General features: G+C 42.4%; 1 protein-coding gene and 1 pseudogene across 2 annotated transcripts in view; one reads left to right on the top strand and one right to left on the bottom strand.

Moving 5' to 3' along the window:
* LOC309621046 (cytochrome c oxidase subunit 7B, mitochondrial pseudogene) overlaps nucleotides 1–18,792 on the top strand; it is a 576,424-nt pseudogene that overhangs the window by 556,772 nt on the left and 860 nt on the right. The gene's annotated exons all lie outside the window — the stretch shown is intronic.
* GPC3 (glypican 3) overlaps nucleotides 1–18,792 on the bottom strand; it is a 427,066-nt gene that overhangs the window by 107,410 nt on the left and 300,864 nt on the right. Inside the window, exon 6 of the mRNA XM_082377895.1 lies at nucleotides 5,195–5,315. Coding sequence (XP_082234021.1) covers nucleotides 5,195–5,315 — 121 coding nt within the window. The remainder of the gene's footprint in view (nucleotides 1–5,194; nucleotides 5,316–18,792) is intronic.

Genomic DNA, 18,792 nt, shown 5'->3' on the forward strand with positions numbered 1-18,792 from the left:
GAAGGGGGATGGAAGTGGAGACATTCCACTGTCTGCTCTACATTTAAATTTTTCTTCGACCATTTAAAATCATTTTATGAATTCAAGATAGCTAATCAAAAGTCTGTCTGCTGTCTATAACTCAAACCCAAAGTGCCTCAGTTTCCACACCGTACACTGTGGTGTTCAGTTTTCTAAGACTCTTCCCAACTGAGACTTGGCAAACAACGTGCTTATTCTTTCTTTGCTGCTGATTTCAGAGCTTCAGACCATAGACATTACTATATTAGGGACTTGGAAACCATTAGACAAATTAAGGAGTCTCTGCTCTTTGTACTTCTGCACATCTTTTATATATGGAGCGTGCTAACCATAGCAAGTGTGCCATGGCTTTAAAGATGTCGAAGGAAAGAGCACAGAGACTGAAATCCATTATCCTGGATTCTAGGTCTAGTTCTACCACTTACTATATGAAGATCACTTAGACTTCCAGTGCCCACAGTTTCTTCATCTGGTAAATCTAGGTAATAATGTCTGCTTCTCAGAGTCATTGTGGAGATCAACTTATGTAATTTACATGAAAGAGCTTTACAAACTGAATTGTGCTATGCAAATTTATGGCAGAATTATTATCATCCATATGGAGTCACATGGCTAACAAGATGTGAAGACAGGTCACCTATCTGATTCTGGAGGAGGGTGATAAATGCAAAAGTGTTTTTACAGTTTAATGTTTTCATAGCCTAATGAGAACAAGGCAGTAGAACAGAAGAATTGCATGGGGGGAAGGGCAAGTTTAAGTTCCATCTGCCCAGGCTGGAAGACTGGTGGGAAGGGAAGAATCTCTGAAAAGATGAGAGGTTACAAAGTAGAAAGGGATGACCTGGGAACAGGGTGTTTTAAAAAGAGTGGCAGGGCAGAGAATAAAGTCACAAGACTTGTTCACAAGAGGGTGCTGGGTTAAAGCCTGACCTTGAGCCACAAATCACGGAATCACAAGGCTGGAAGGAATCTTAAGAGGCCACCTCGTCCACACCCCCGCCATTCAGTAGGGCATTTCAACCATCCCAAACAGATGAGACTTTATCCCACTTTGAATGAAAAGCTCTGACACTAAATGAGCAGGTATTGACTGCTGTGGCTTCAACTGTTTACAACAGGCAGGGAAACAATTCCTGGAATTTCATTTGAACCTGAACTGAAACTGAGGAAGAACAATAAACAAGCTAGATTGTCCTTGGGAACAATAACTTCTGTAGCAGTTTAGGTACTGCTAAATTAACACTAACTACATAGCTACTCATAGAGAGAAAATATTACCAACAGAACTGGGTTAGAGGACAAACGGCCCACAGTGTCATGTGGGCAAGAATGTATTGTGATCATTCCTGGTATTTGTGGGGTCTTCTCTCCATGCAGGAGCCCTGGAGCAGGATACTAAGAAAAACAAAATTTGGTTTTTTTAAAGCAATATGGCCCAGCAAATTCCAGGACTGACACTGAAGACTTAAAAGAGTTCAATTCCTCTCCTAACACAAGACGATAAATCCTCACACAAATTAGAAACTGAAAAGGAAGTAAAAAGGGTCCTCATTTCCAATCGTGGGAATGCTACACAAGAACTCTGGCTTGGAAGGAGGAGGGGAGGACATTCCACACCTGCAGGCCTTCCCAGGAAAGAGGCCCAGGCCTGACCCTGAACCCATCCCCTCAAGGTTACACCGTGGGACTGTCAATATGGAAATAATGTTACATTATTCCCTTAGTGAATATATTATTTCCAGTGCGATCAACAGTAACCATAACCTGAAAGGAGGCAGCTGAGAATTTCCATGGAAGAAAGTGAAGAGTTATTTTGGGATGTGCTCATAAACGGCCTAGCTACAGCCCATCTGGATGGACACACATGGGCATACATGCATAGACAGAAGTATCTCCGCATTTATAGTTGTGTACGTTGGAGCATCCTACTGTAGTTTAATAGATGCAGCACCAAGTGAGGGGCTTAGGAAAATAACATTACACTCCCGGATTCAGCACTCACTTACATGTGAACTGGGGCAAGTTAACTTGATTCTACCTCCTCATCACTAAAACTTTAGGTCAATTTAGCCAGGCATTCAGTGAATCCAGATGTTTGGCAGTGTACAGGAAACAACATCTGGATGATTAATGGAATTTTCAACTGAACTTACTGGATGTTTTGGCAGCATGCCTGCACAGCCTTTAATGGTTTTCTGCCTCAGTTTCCCTAGCTATAAGAAAGGGACAAACATTATCACGTACCTCGCAGGAGGTAGTGAGGATGAAATAATATCCAAGGGTAACAGTGAGTTCCTGAAAAGCATGATTCTTTGACAGTACTACATCTTATACAATTCCAGGCTGGATATTTTTTCCAACATGAGCAGTTAGACTTTTAGGACATGAAAGCATTTTGAAATATAGTTCAGTGCTATACAAATACAACACATTATCATCATCAACATCATCGTCATCCTAACATTCTTCTTTATGACTTCCCTTAAAGTATCTCAATTTCAGATTGAATCATGGCCAAAATATGAACTTTATTGAGGGTCTGAAAGAAGATATGTTTTGGCCATGTAAAGCAACACAGATGAAAAAAAAAAATCAATGTGGGTGTTTGGAGCCCAACCAATTTAACAGCTCAATTGAAACAGGTAAAACTGGTCTATCAATGAGAATTAATTGGTTGCTCAATGGTATTTGTAAGGGAACCAAAAATGTTCACACATACATCCATGGCAAACGTAATTATAATGGTGACCTTTCCGACACTGACAATATACACCTCCCTACATATGAAGTGGCTTCAGCTTTTGTGGCTGGAAGTTAGTGTAAAGAGAAAGAAGGAAACAATATGGGAGAGAAAAGAGATGCATCAAAGGGATCTTTTTGACCCACCCAAAATTTGGGTGGCAGAATTAGACTGGCACAAAGTATTGGAATACTGCTCCCTTTCAAACTCACTCAAGTCCTGCCTATAGAGAAAATCCTGAATGTAATAATCATCTTAACTGTGTCACGCACATGTAATTATATATTTGTGTATATATGTAAAAATGTATAATTATATATAAATTTTATATAATGGGATAATATAGATATAGATACACAGATATAATTTCTCATCCTCATAATAACCTTGTAAGGGACTGTTTTGATAACTCTAAGTACTCCAGATGAGAAAACTAAAGCTCAGAGAGGTTGAATGATTTGCCCAAGGTTATATATCTAGTAAGATCCACAGTTGAATTCAGATCCATCTGGATCCAAAGCCCATCTTCTTTTCATGATATTACATGGTCTCCCACAGCATTCATATCAAACATCCAAAGTCTTTACTAAAGGGGCTTGCTATAAATATTTTTAGTGACTATTGGATCATATGGTCTGATGCAGCTTTCCCTTTTTTTCACGGTGGGCATCCAGCCACAGGTCTTTCTCTGATATTTCTTATGAAATCCTTCTTACACTAGCCTAGCCCACCTTAGGCCTAAGCAAACCACCCAAAACTGAGGACAGCATCACTGTCTTACAGGCTGCCTTTTATTTGTATTTAAGCACTTTCCATGCTTGTGCGTCTCCTCCAAGGAAGCTGTGAAAACAGAAGGTTAGACTTCTTTTGAATCCTCAAACTCGCTGGTACCTGGCTGAGCACACAGTAGGTGTTCCTTAACGTCTGTTGACCAAAGAGATCTGTTGACAGTATTCTTCATTTAGAATTAGGGGCGCAGTAATGGACCCTGAGATTTTAGCCTCACCAGTGCTTGGGTCTAGCCAGTTGAGTGGAGCCACACAGACACATTTGGTCTGAGATAATTTGGAAATAATTCAGAGGAGAAATACCGCCATTGGCCCCAGGTAAAGCACACCAGTTCAGCAGTGAGTGGTTCACACTGTGCTCTGAACTCTTCAGAGGTGTGTTTTGAAATAATCATACTATATCTAACCAGGCTTTATAGAACTTAGTGAGGTTGTGAGTTCACCAAAAGAAGGATCTGTTAATGCAAATACTGCCACTATCCTGTTCTCAGCAGCAGTAACAACTATTTATTACTCAAAAGTGTAGTGACTACTTTCACATGCCATTTGCAGTGAAACACACCACTATTAGAAAGCCCTTCCAAACATTTTCTAAAAACCGCAAAAAGTTCACTGCTAAACTTATATTAAAAAATGAAATCATGCCAGCGTTGTCATACAGAAACCTCTGTCCTCGCATAAGGATTTTAGTTTCATTAAGTTCTTCCTAGGCTACAAATAGAAGTCAGTGGTGCCAGCGCCTTCCCACCCATGGACCATGGGGTAGGAACACTGTCACTCTGGTATCTGGTGGCATTTTTGATGGCATTTAAAAAATTGTGGCCACAAAGCAATCACAAGCAGATGGTACAACTGACTTCTATTTGTGTCTTAGTTACTAAACTCCTTCTGAGAGGAAAAACTGTGTACAGGTTAAGGGAATCTGTGGGTGTCTCGGTGCATGGCAGTGAGTCAGAAGTTGGCAAGGGTGCAGTGAAGCTGGTCCTCTCGTATCTTGCTGGTGGCCGTGAAAGCTGATACGTCCCCACTGGAGAGTGGTTTGCAAACATGCATTAAAATGCTCCTATCCTTTAACCCAATAACCCCAGTATTTTAAGAAAATGATCTAAGATCAGGAGATAGCGCTATGCAGGAAAGGTAGCTTTATTTATAATGGTAAAAATTTGAAGCAATCCGAATGCATAGCAAAAGCAGATTGATTAATTATAATTAATACTTAAAGGAATCTTTTGCGGCCCCAGAAAATGATTAATATAAAGATATATGGCAACATGAAAAAGTGTTTCCAATGTAGTGTTAATTTTAAGAACTAGAAATCACTTGTATACTTCCAATTATGTAAAAAGTCTGTGTGTGATTTTATGAACAAATATTAAAAAAGAACGTGTAAAAATGAAAACAAAATAGACTAGTTGGGTTGTGAGAAATGCTTTTCCTTCCGTTTTCTCTTATATTACAATATTTTCTTTATAATTTAAAAGTGGGGTGGAAAACAAGGGTCAGAAGTCCTTTTTTAGCAGAGAGACTCTTTGAAGAAAATGAACAATGGCTGCCTCTCCAAAAGCCCCAAAATACAGTTTGAACACTGGGCACCATCCATCCATCACTTTTTTGTCATTTCCATTTTTGTTGGATATACACATACCTGGTTAATGTGCTTCAGTTTGTCAATAATTTGACTGACCACTGGCTCAGGGCCCTTCATCTTCAGCTCATGGAGGTTGAACTGATTTTTCATTCCATTTCTTGCTGCCTTTTGGCTGTATCTGGGAAACATGAAGGTAAAGAAAAGGTTTGTCACAAGAGAGTTCCAAGCAAAGTGCAAGTTGACTGTATTTGGCACCAATGGTCAAGCTGACCGCAAGCTCTCTTCAGCCTTCCAACCCATGGATGACTGCATGGTACAAAGGTAGACCGCTCCAGATAGAGTCTATCTGCAGTAGAGAACATTCAACAGTCAACAAGTGTTCATTCAACATCCTTTTTTTTCTAGGTGTTGGAGATACACCAATGAACACGACAGACAAGGTCTCTGTCCTTATTGTGCCCTCAGTCTAGTGTACAGTCCAGAAGAGCATGCAGAGTGAGAAGAGCTATGCTAAGGGAGCTGCTGGGTCTTGGCCAGGGAAGCACACAGGAAGGTCCTTAACTCTGAGTATGCTTTCTACTCATTTGAAGAAGAAAGACTCTTGCATGTTCTTTACCTCTTCCTTCTTCTCCACTTCTTCCTCCCATCATTTCCTGCAGGTCTGTGAGCTGGGTTGCTTTTCAGGACGATTTCCTAAGCCATTTGCAGCATAAATTATGCCGGCCAGCTTCTGTCTGTGTTCTCCACGGGAAGACAGAACACCAGCTCAAGGGAAGGTTTTGACGTGCTGCCCCCGGATGAGCCATAGGCTTTCGCTTCAGGATTGAAGTTTCAAGGTATCTATGGACATCCTTACCAATGCGAGAATGGGGATATTTACAGTCCTGGGTAATTCTGCCTTTCAGTGTGGGGCTTTGGCAACTTCGACTGGGACAGTAATTCACTACTGAGGTGGTTTCTTTGCTGCCCCCATGGTTCCAGACCTCTACGCAGAGTTACTCCTCATCTTGCAAAACAAACAAACGCAAAACAGAAACAAGAAACAGATTTCATTTCTTCCTTTATCTTCCGTCATGTAGAAAGACCAGAACACTGTTACCAAAGGGGGAAGAGGTTTTTGATCCCTTTTTTGCTTTTTTCTCATCCTGATAATGGAATATTTGCTTAAAGAAATGGAAAAATTTGCAGGTCTTTTGCCCCTACTTTATACATTTTAAAAAAAATTACAATAAAGCAGTCGAATTAAGGGTAAATTCATTTCTTTTACTAATATTTTTAATTACAAAAATAATAGTGCTCATTATAAACAATTCAAATGTACAGAAATAAACAAAGCACACAGCAAAAGTTCTTGTATCATCCTATCCTTCCATGAGAGAACCATGGTTAACAGTTTGATACATATTCTTCTAGGGGTTTTCACATGCATATACTAACATGTAGCTTTAACCAAAACTGGAATCATACTAGTCATATTGATTTGCAACTTATCACTTAATATATATCTTGGATATATTTCCACATCAGAACATAAATAACTGCCTTGTTCTTATTCCTCTGTATGGCTAGATCATAATTTATTTATCCAATCCCTTACTGATAAACAATTGAGATATTTCTAATATTTTGCTAATATAAACAATGCTGCAAAGAACATCCTTGTATACCAATCTTTGTACATTTACATTAATATCTATAAAGGACAAGTTTCTAGAATTTAATCAGTTTGTATTTCTAATCCCAAATTATGACATGCAATGAATCATTAATACTACTGTATTTTTGCACAGCATTTTACAAAGCAGTTTTGTATCACTCAGCTTATTTGAGCTTCTCAACCACAGTGTGAGGTGATAGGGCAGACCTCATTATCTCTTTATTACTGAAAATTTCACAACTTCAGAAGATACTGATCTGACTGTGTTAGATGCTCCCTTCCATAATATAATGCATCTGCCAATATTAAGCACAAGCTTTGATGCTACCACGCATGACAGCAGAGGAGGTCAGGAAATCAAGGTCTGACTTTTATAACTGAAAGTCATCTTCTGAGAAGAAAAATATTTTGTAGGAACGTTGAAGAGAACATCTGATTGCATTTCTTCTAAAATGATAGCCTAACACATTCAGCTTACCTAACTTTAAAAGTTAGTGAATACACAGATCACCAACCATCAAATACCAATTGCCTTTGGGGGCTGTATTAAAGAAACGTAAAGCAACATTCTTTGCTTATATATCTGGTGTGAATCGGCTCCCCACTAGCCTCCTTTTTTTGTGTTCATATATAATGCTGTCTGTTTAAATATAATCTCCCTCTTGATGATACTGCCAACTGCATCTCCTTCTTCTTTACATCTACTGATACCTGAAGCAGAGACCCAAGTCACAGGGAAAGACGTAAGGCTCATTATAAATCTTCTGAAATGAACTTCAGGAATGTGTCCCTAGAGACATTTCCCTGGGCTTGTTCCTATCGAAGCCTGCCGGCCACTTTTATGCCCACTCCTACAAAACAAACCTCCTCCTGAAGTTTATTATCCTCATTGGAATACTGTAAAGACATCTGCCAACTTAGTGATTTTGCCCTGTACTCCCTCTTCCAAATCATTTATAACTATTAAGTCAAATTAGTCCCATAGCTGATCCCTTGTGGCCCTACTGTCTATTTTCTGCCATTCAGAAAAATGCCCCTTTAGCTCTATTTTTTTTGTTTCTTACCTCCAAGCCATGGACTTGGTGGTAAGGAGCCAGCACTAAACACTGCTCCCCAATCCCATGGTGACTCAATTTTTTAAAAACAGCTTTGAGTCTAAAAGCTTGCCAAACTTTTTGAAAGTCGAAATAGCATCCACTGTTCTGCTCTATCCATGTGCTATTTAAATCCTCAAAAGACTCTAGTAAATTAAGCATGGTTTCTGGTTACAGAAGTGTTGGGAAGAGCTGGCCTATGGCTTAGCTCTAAAACTTTATTTTATTTACTCCACGAAGCAGTAACCAAAAGTACTGGTTCGATTGATGTCTACAGCTGCTAAAATTTAGTGGCACTATTTTAAAACTATTCAAAAACTCTGATCTTGCCCTATCCCTTTAGGTGTCTCAATATCTCTCCCCCATCCCCAATATCATGTTCTGTTTCTTACCTCTCTACTCTTTCTCCTTAGCCAGACAAAACATAGAACAGAATCTTAAAAGCCATGAGTGTTAAAATGGAATACTATGCAGACATTAAAAGAACAAGTAGATCTATATGTGTTGATATAGAACCAAATCCAAGATACATTGTAACAAATACAAGTACTGGTTAAGAATGTACAGTGTGATTCTATTTGCGGTAAAAATGGGTCTGCATACGCATTACTCTCATACACTTTATATGTGTTCAAATATACATAGAAAATTTTTAGATGGATCCATAAAAGAATGGTAAAAGTGGTTACTTCCAGAGAGTAAGATTTTGGAGGAAGTTTGACTTTTTTTTCTTTTATGTCCTTCTATGTCTTTTACACTTTAAAATCTTTAAAATAATTTAATTTTTAATGAGCGAAATTTTATATAGTAGTTATTTTTAAGGCAAAAGAAAACAAAATGAAACAACCACAGCAAGAACAAAAAACATCTAGAGACTGTCATACAGAGTGAAGTAAGTCGGAAAGAGAAAAACAAATATCGTACATTAACGCATATATGTGGAACCTAGAACAATGGTACAGATGAACCGGTTTGCAGGGCAGAAATTGAGACACAGATGTAGAGAACAAACGTATGGACACCAAGGGGGGAAAGCGGCGGGGGGTGTGTGGTGGTGGTGTGATGCATTGGGCGATTGGGATTGACGTGTATACACTGATGTGTATAAAATTGATGACTAATAAGAACCTGCTGTATAAAAAAATAAATAAAATTCAAAAATTCAAAAAAAAAAAGAACAAAAAACAACCAAAAGGAAAATAAAAAGTGGGCCTAACTCCTATGCATAGCTCAGGGCCTCTGGGAAATCTTTCTTGTTAATAAGAGTTACGTTGGCCCTCACTAGAGCCCCGGTTTAAAGGTGATTTCTTATGAGAACACATATTTGGGCCAATATACACAATGTCACCCTGGAATTCCTTCACACCTCAGATGGTTACCATCAGGTCACAGATTCTACTTCGTTAGGTTAAACACAGCCTATATGTTTTCTACTCTTCAATGAGGTAACGCTAACCTGTCTATTTCAAAAGGACAGTCAATATATTAGCGAGGATGTGACTAAGAATGTGCATTATTCTGAGTACCCACTCTCAAAACGGAGGCAAAAAAAGCCATTCAAGTTCTTACCCACCTTCCCGGCAGACGCCTAAAGTCCTCTCCTGATGGGACTTGAGGGCCTCCTAGAACCACTCCGACTCGTTCTGAACTGCTGCCCTTGCACCCAAATGTATTGTGGGTACCATGCTGGGTTGCTCGTGCTCCTTTTACGTACATTCATTTGCCAGCCCGCATAGTCTGTGAGCTCTTTGAAGGCAGGCGCTTGGTTAGTTCTCTTTTGTACCACCTAAAGCACCTCCTGGTGTTGTAATAACACAAGCTGTCAGTACTGAGTGCTTTCTCTGTGCCAGACACTGTTCCAAGCACCGAGGAAAAAAAACCCCTGCATTACCACACCTAATCCTCCTAACAACCCGATGAGATAGACAGTATTATTATCAGCCCCTTCTTTTTTTTTTAAATAAGGTTTAATTTATTTATTTATGGCTTTGTTGGGTCTTCGTTTCTGTGCGAGGGCTTTCTCTAGTTGTGGCAAGTGGGGGCCACTCTTCATCACGGTGCGCTGTATCAGCCCCTTCTTGCAGATGAGAACGCTGAGGCACAAAGTGAAGCCACTTGCCCAAGGTCACACAGCTACTCAATAGCAAAGCTGGAGTTTGAACCTCTGAGTCCATGTCCAGCTGCCTCTGTTCTTAACCACTCCGCTGCTATTGCTTCCTGAGAGATAATGCATGCTGACTAAATATTTGACGTTTCCACACCACACTGCCCCATTGTATGAGACAATTAGCCAGCTACTGGTAATGGTCTACAAGCCTTGCAACAGTGCCTGCAACAACTGCTGTCTTTATCTACTCAGCAGATTCCTGGGCTTGCCCTTTAAAAGCCCTTGGGGAGAGCCCTGTGTATGGAGTTTCTTCTCCCAAACAGATATCCAACAGCATCACTATTCAGTGAAATATTTGCATTCTTGAAAGATAAGGTATTGAAGTTAGAGAAATAAGTAATACACCACCACCACCACGGCACTAGACAAACACCAAAGGTGATCTGAAATCTCTAAGGACAATAGGCAAATGAATGCTGGAGAATGTCTCCCAGCCTTGCAGCAATGCAACATATGTGATGTAACCCCAGGGAATTTTAGGTAACATGCACGCTCCGAGCTTCAAGGCCAGAGGGACTCAGTTAGGGGTGTCTCTGTAGAGTTGCATTAATGAATTAATTAATTCAACATTTCATTTCCACTCACTCCCTCTGCGCCACTGGTGTACAATGGTTCATGACAGGCTTCGAATGAGGGTGAGCCACTGCAGCCGCAATTCTCCTCATCCAGACTGCCTGGAGTGTCAGGAATGGGGACACTGACGGCCACGCGGGATTTTAAGGATGGGTTATCTACTTAGTAACGCTCATCTCTAATGAGATTAATTGTCCTCTCTCCAGAACACTGCTTTTTCCTAAAGCTTTGACACGGTTCTGGCAACGAATACTGGCCAGTGGAGGAGGAAAAGTAGAGAGAAGTTCCTACCTCCTAAATCGATACTTTTCTTAAGTGGACGTGTTACGTGTGATGTCAGAAGTGTCACCTTTAAGCACTACTTGTGGTGTCTCCCTCCCCCACCCAGTGTGGTATCTGCTTAGCACGAAAATGACTGCCTTAATACCAAGCAAACCTGATTTGTGAAGTGAAAGGGGGACATGCCTCTGTTCAGGCAGGTTTGTCAGGGATGGGGGAGAAGGAAGAGGAAAACCTGTGCAAAAGCTGTAAAGAGAAAAGGAACCTAATTAAAACAGGACATCTGGGCGTGCTGGTCTTGGGACAGTTGAAGCAAAGAGAGCACTTGTAGAAGAGGAATAGAGTCAAACATGTGAAAAATGGGCAATCTTTTCTTCCTGTCTCTGTACTGGCTGAGGCAGCACGGGTGTAGTGGACTCAAATATAGAACATTGAAAATGGAAGCACACTTAAGAGTGCATCTTGTCCAATCCACTCATCGTGTAGATGAAGAAACTGAGACCCTGAGAGGGACTTTCCCAAGTAGTTAGTAGTTAGTATCATAACTCCCACCTTTAGAATAAATTCCTTCTTTAAAAGGTTCCTTAAATGCACGTTGCTGATTTTGGAGAGAGAAGTTGCTAGAAAATTCACTTTCCTTCTTCTCCTAGGCATTAGACTAGTGGCAAGTATTTGAAAGCAAGTCTTAGAAAAACCAACTGGTCCCCCTCCCCCCACCAATTATTTAATTTCACGTTGCTGCCGGGGTTATAGATGACCTACAAATAAGTTACAGCTCTCACATTCTCAGAGCGCCATCTTATGGAGAGACTGCAGTATTGCAAGTAGCCCTTTACCCAAACTCAGAGATTTATCAGACTGTTTCCTTGGAAAGTACTCTGGCTGCAACAATCACTGTGAAAAAATGGGATAATTTAAAGAGTGTAAATAGCTTTTTTTTTTCACACACACACACACTGTATTTTATTTTTACAAGAGATAAACAGACTGACACCAAGCATTGTACATGGATGACCACAACAAAAGCAACAATGATTGCAATTACCAAACATGAAACACACTCATACTATGTCATAATATTGACATTCAGTCCAGTAATCCTCCACTGTAACAGCTCCTTTACTTTGCAGTGAAAATTGATTTGTATATTCTTTGCCTCTGAGTCCTTGTGGGATTTTTTTTTTTAATTCAAACAGAAAGTCACAAAAATTATACTCATCCTCATCAGGTCAAGAGTGTAAATAGCTTTAAAGATAAACTAGAGGGACTTCCCTGGTGGCGCAGTGGTTGGGAATCCGCCTGCCAATGCAGGGGACACGGGTTCGAGCCCTGGTTCGGGAAGATCCCACATGCCGTGGAACAGCTAAGCCCGTGTGCCACAACTACTGGGCCTGCGCTCCAGAGCCCGCGAGCCACAACTACTGAGCCCACGTGCCACAACTACTGAAGCCCACGCGCCTAGAGCCCGAGCTCCGCAACAAGAGAAGCCACCGCAATGAGAAGTCCGCACACTGCAAAAAAGAGTAGCCCCTGCTCACTGCAACTAGAGAAAGCCCATGCGCAGCAACGAAGAAGACCCAACACAGCCGAAAATAAATGAATGAATGAATGAATGAATAAAAAAACTAGAACACAGGGTAGAAAACCCTTCTTATTAATAGGCCTAAGAAAATGTTCTTTTTCTATCCAAGATGCAGTCTTAATTTACATAAATGAACAGAAAAATAAAGGTGGAAAGAGCTGAGTTTTGTAAATACGTTTAATAAAGAAAGCAACAATTTGCTTCTCATTTATTTATGCACATATTTAAGGAAAAATGTTTTGCATAATTGTTGGTACAGCAGTACCACTTCAGAGCAAACTTCAGCCAGGAGAGTGCTAGAAACAGATATGACCATCATACTCCAAGAAGTACTTCTATTCTCAAACAATAGCCTTTCAGAAATTACAAATAGATTTCAACAGAAAGGAAGCAAAAGGTAGAGAAGAAATCTGGGAGCTGTAAACCCATTTACACCTCATTTAGTGGACATTACCTGCATAAGGGAATAACTGTATTAGAATCTGTTTTCAGCCTATTTTCAAACCTCACTGTGAGGAGAGACTAAAAGATTGGTCTTGGAGTATAATCAAGAAGTCATTTAAACCCAGAGGAGCGAAGAATATTTTCCAGATGGCGAGGAAAGCTTGAGCAGTTGATGTCACCCACCACAGGGAGAAGAGTCAGTGGCTGTGAGGAGCAGCCTCCTGCAGAGATGGGGAGATGGAGAGAAAACGCCTGAGAAGGGAGCCCCTGAATGTCTGTCTGAAGAGGCAGACTCTGCAGAGGAGCCCGGAGGTGAGGAGAGAGAAAAGTAAATAAGGAAGCAAAAGTGATTCTTGCGAGAACTGCGGGATAGGCAGAGCCTGATGTGTGGGAACGCTGGTGAGAACTGCTTCCTGGGCTTTGAGCCCTGACCACAAGCGGCCAGGATACTAAGCCAGGGCAAGCAGGGCTGGTGAAGGGTTCTCTGAGGGGTGTCCTTGAGGGGAACATACCAAGGAGGAAAGGAATTTGATCCAGTGTAAGGCTTATAAAAACAGCAAAAAATATGTAAGTCAAAGCTCAATAATTGGGGGTGGAAATGTAACAGAGCAGGGTGTGTGATGGGGATTTATTATTAAATCACCCCAAACTCATTTACCGAGTCCTTCTAGCCCAGAGAAGTAGCCCGGAAAACCAGATGTTTTCTTGTCCCACTGGAGTTAAATGAAAAGGAAATGATCTTTACCTGTTTTGAAGTTAGTTTTGTTTTTTTTTTTAAGTTAGATTTTAACTCAAAAATATTTGAGTTGGAAAGGACCCCCGAAATCATTTAGTTCAATGCACTCCTCTTACAGATGGGCAAACTGAGCCCCAGAGAGACCAAGCAGTAGCCGTGCAAATTATTATTGGCAGCGCTGCTGGTGGAACGTGACTGAAGCTGTAACTTCCCCCAAATAGAAGAGCCAAGAGGAAGGGGTCAAAGAACAGGTCACACACCTCAACACATGACAACATTGTATGAAAGTAACTGATTTTCAAAATAATGATCAATAATTATTTTTAAGAGGTAAAATTTAGTCTGGCCTACATAGTTTACTGAGACAGCAAAGACAATACGTTTTAGAAAGGCTGAGTCATGTGGTGGAATGAGCACTGGCCTTGGAGTCAAGACATAGGTTCAAAAGCTGGTACTGTGTGACTTCTGACAAGTAACTAAACCCTGCTGAACTCGAGCTTCCCTATCTGTGAAATGGGGATAATGCCACCTGCATTTGTTTTGAGGATCAGTTGATATAATGAATGTTAGTAAATTGAGATAACATAGGTGAAGTGTTTACAAGAGGACTCAGCACATCTATGAGAGGGCTGGTATTATTATGTGAAAGCACCCAACACACAACAGGTGTTCAATAAATGTTATTTGGAAGAGGATTTCCTGAGGGAGGATGAATAAACCTTGCAATGAATAGTTAGGGGAAGCTTTAAATCTGCTCATCCCCGCACTGAGAGGACTTAAGAAAGTGTGAGCAGCTAGCACTGAGCAGAGGTGGCCTCACAAATCTTCCAGGGGACGGGGCATCTGAGGCGGAGAACTTGCCGGTTAGGACTTCAAATGGTTCAGAATTAATTTTAGTCCATTGAAGAAGAGATTGTTTGCCTGTGGCCCGGGGCAGATAGACAAGTTTCCCAAGTGATCAACTTTGGGTGTCAGAAGCCTTTTCACTCTCTCCTCCCGCCACATTTCATATTCCTCCTCTCTGTGACAGAAAAGTCACTTTTTCAAATCTTTCTCTTTGGAACACTGCTTTGTTTGTCCTGGGTCCCTGCGGGGTCTCCAACAAACATCTATTCTTTAATGCAGGGATCTTCAAAATGAAGAATAGGACTCTTGAAAAGTCCACTTGCAATCACACTTCACTGACCCAAGACCAGTTTGAGGGAGAGGCAAAGTCTGAGTTAGGGAAGAGTGTGACTTGTGAACCTTTTTCTCGCGTTGCGTTTCACAAAGGAAAGCCTCCTAAATGTTGCGTTGGATGTCCTGCTGAACTTTATTTAATGAACCGCCAAAGATTATGAGCAAAGGATAAACTGTTTTCACATGAATGGGTACTGCTGAAATACTTTAAAAGAAAGCTCAACATTCCTGCCACTATTTTGCTGTCAGCTTCTCCTGTCTTAGCCACAGTCATTTACACGCGCTGAAACCTTCAATGTGCAGGATTAGGCGTCCCGAGATCCTGAGCCAATGGTGACAAAGGCAGGAAGGTGATAGCTTAGCTGCCTGGCCCATCAGGCCCCAGTCTCTGGAATTAGTCTTCCTTCTCGGAGCCAGTATTTCATGCTTTTGGAGTGAATCTCAGATGTTCAGGCATGACTTCCTTTTGCCCGCTCTATTTCCCCAGGCCATACGGCCTGAATTCCACCTTGGTTTCCTTGTTTGTATTCACCCCCGAGTCAGTCCTCTGCTTTATCCAGTGCCCGGCACACAGTAGGCAGTCAATAAGCGTCTGCTGAACTGAACTGAACTGAGACTGAAGACCTCACCCGAAGCTCACCTTCGGTGGTGGAGACTCTGACCTATTCGGCCCAGCTCTTGTCAGTCTGTTCCCCTGGGGTCTTCCCCCCAAATCTGCAGCCAGTGACTGAGGACCTGCCTTACACTGGACTTTTGTCTGGGCCCTGCCAGGAAAACCTGCCCCTGTGTCCCACCTGCTAGATTGTGCCACTGTGGAAACCAACGGCTAGCTAGGGAATGGCAGAGTTCCTGCCCCGTGCCCCAGTGAACATCAGTATTCAGGTGGTGGGTCACTTCCCACGTGGGCCAGCCAGACAGGAGAGTTCCCATAGCCCAAGCACCACTCCTTCAGCCTCTGTCCCATCCCCAGGGACCAATCACTGGGCCCCGACACTGAGCCCACCCAAGATACACACCTGCTAGTAATATCAATTTGCATCACAAACCCTTTTCCAATACTGTAAACTTTGGCCCACTTCTGGGCCTGATTTAATGAGATTTTACTGTTGTGAAAACAAATCTTCTAACCCATCTGTTATATTTGCTATGGTCAAGGCAATAACTTCGAGAGGGTTTCAAATCTGACGGTGAAATTTCTAGGTTCTCAGTTTTTAGGGTCAGAGAAAGGATTTGCTGTCTTCCATCGGTATAGAATGCAAACACCCTTTATTCCACACTTACCTATTAAGCACCTACATAGCCCTGTGCTCGGCCACAGGACCCTGACAGTTGGAGGTGCTGAATTTTCCAGTGTTCTAGCTCACTATCTCCAGTTTGTATTTCATGGACCAGATCCTGGTTTTGGCTTTGGCAAATCTGGTCCTCAGAAAATGAAATCTTCAACTAGTGACTGTGTTGGATTCCCCTGCAAACTTGTGATTGAGAGCATGCAGCGCTCCCACCTCCTGAGCCGAGGACACACACAGCAGCCTACATCACATCATGACACCCAGGGAGCTGGCATAGAGCGCCACTGTGGCTGATGAGAGGGAGAAGGAACTAGCAAGAATAAGGTGTTAGACTTGCCCAAGGACGCTGAAAGGTCTGGTCTGAAGAAAGTGGAGCTGCCACTTCTGCTGCCTTCTCTTAAAATCGGCCTCAGAGCCCCAGAATCTAGGCTGCAGTCAGAGCCCTGGGCAGCAGAAGGAAACACACTCAGCAGGTGTTTGCCTGCTGGAAGACAGTGGCCACGGTGGGCATGGCCAGAGGAACTAGAACAGAGCCACGAGCACAGGGGAAAGAGCCTACCACACTGCCAAGGTCTGACTAGCAGAATAGCTCTGCCCTTGGCAGGTCCAAGCCTGGCACTGCCGCTCTCTAGTTGCCAGCAATAAAACTAAAGAATAACGGAGGGAAGGAAAGGTGAACTGAAGTGTAAACCACCCCCATTCCAACCGCCCCAGTAGCTGCAGGTGCCTTTAGCTCCTTGACTCTTTGCACCTGCTCTCCTGCCGGAACAAGTGGCCTATTGTGTGAGGCTGTACACAGGGAGGTGCTAAGCAAACAAAAGTGACTCTCCTGATCGTAAAATAGATGGGATTCCAGGAAAACTTTACCAAGCCAAATAAAAGTGATTGTAAAGCACTTGGTGAAACATAAACTGCTACATACATAAATACTTAATAAAAGCTCACAGCAATGCACACAAGGACAACTAGGTCAAAAATTACCCTAGCTCTCTAGCCCGGAGGGTCTCGGAAAAGAGAGAATGTTCTCCCTCCCTCAGGTTTTCTCAGCCACTTTGTATCCCCCTCTGCTCTTACCTGCCCTTCAGCCCTCGGCACTCCTCTAGATGTATCTCTCCCCTCAATGATATATCTCTGTGGTTAGAGGGCTTCTAATTTTCATTCTGGGTGGTTTGTGTCAAATATTATTAGGAGCAACAGACACTGAATTCCCTTTCTTTTGCTGAGAAGCTCCACTGGGGTCGTGAGGTGCTATGGGGGAAGACAATTTCTTTAAGGTTTAATTATGTGAATTTCACACCAAACTCTCCAATATCAGAAACTGAGACCTCTGACAACATCTCAAACAGCCAACCTACCTGCTCCCCTGTAGCCCCAAAGATACCTGGAGGATCTCTTCTAATGAGAATGATTACACCCCGGGGCTCCTTTTGAATCGCTTTCACTTTGGTCTGTTTGGGAAGCCATCAGGGAAAGAACTGGAAATTCAAAGTCACCAAGGTGGCTTTATGGCATCCCTCCTCCTCTCAGACTCTTCCCTCCCTCAAATATCCTTGCCATAGGATCTCATGGCCTGTTAGAGCTCGAAAGAGCTTTAGAGGTCATCCTGTCTAACTCCTTCATTTTATAAATAAAATGCTGAAGGGCTGTGACTTGCCCAAGGTCACACAAACCAGCTCGTGGTAGAGTCAAGACCCAGGCTGGACTTCCAGTCTAGGGCTAAAGGGTCTCTACTTGCATGGGCTCCACAGCTCCATAGGGGATACATAGGCAATGGCTTCATCATAAGAGATATCGTGTAGAGGAGATGCAATGGAGGTCATCGGCTCTTTCTCCCAGGAGATGCCACCTTCCGGCCCTGAGAAAATCTGAGAGCACAGAAGCATAGTGCAAGAGGCAGGAAAGGTACTGCAACTTGACTGGGTCTGGACTGGGGAGAGACCAAGGAAAGGATAGGATTTCGCAGCACAGGCCAGGGAAAGCCAGACAGGACACCCATCCCAGGTCTGCTGGACTAGAGAGGAGAGCAAGCTTAGATCAGGGTTTCCATCAAGAACAGGAAGAATGTAGGAGGGTTTTGAACCCATGAAGGAGAGAAGCCAAGCATCTGACAGGCAGTAGAGTGGGTAAGAGAGCACAGATTGCCTGACTTTGGATCCCATCTCTCTTACTAGTGCTGTGGCTTTTGTTGTTAACCTCACCAATAAATGGGGGTAATAATCGTGTCCAGATCAGAAGGCTGTGGTGGAATTAACTTACTTAATGCACACATGGTAAGCACCATAGAAATGTTAGCTATTACCATCATTAAGCACCTTCACTGTTTCAGTCCTACTTTCTGAGCTATACCCCCTCTGCTCAGTCCTACTTCCTGAAGTTACACTGCACCCTCAGACAGGATTTGGAAGGGGCAAAGGAAAGAGAGAAGTTTTCAGAATGCCTCAGACAAGAAAAGGTAAGAGAAGATAAATAGAGAAGGCAGAAAAACCAACAGAGCTGTAATTCCCCAGCTCTCCTTCATCCCTCCAAATGTAAACCTCCTACAACTGCACCTTTTCCCATATTTAGTAGCTCCTAAGGGCATAGGTGCCAGGAGGTGACCAACTGTCCCTCTTTGCCTGAGACTGAGAAATTTCCTGGGACTCGGGACTTTCTGTG

The sequence above is a fragment of the Balaenoptera borealis genome (assembly GCF_965194805.1).
Source record: "Balaenoptera borealis genome assembly, chromosome: X".
NCBI lineage: Eukaryota > Metazoa > Chordata > Mammalia > Artiodactyla > Balaenopteridae > Balaenoptera > Balaenoptera borealis.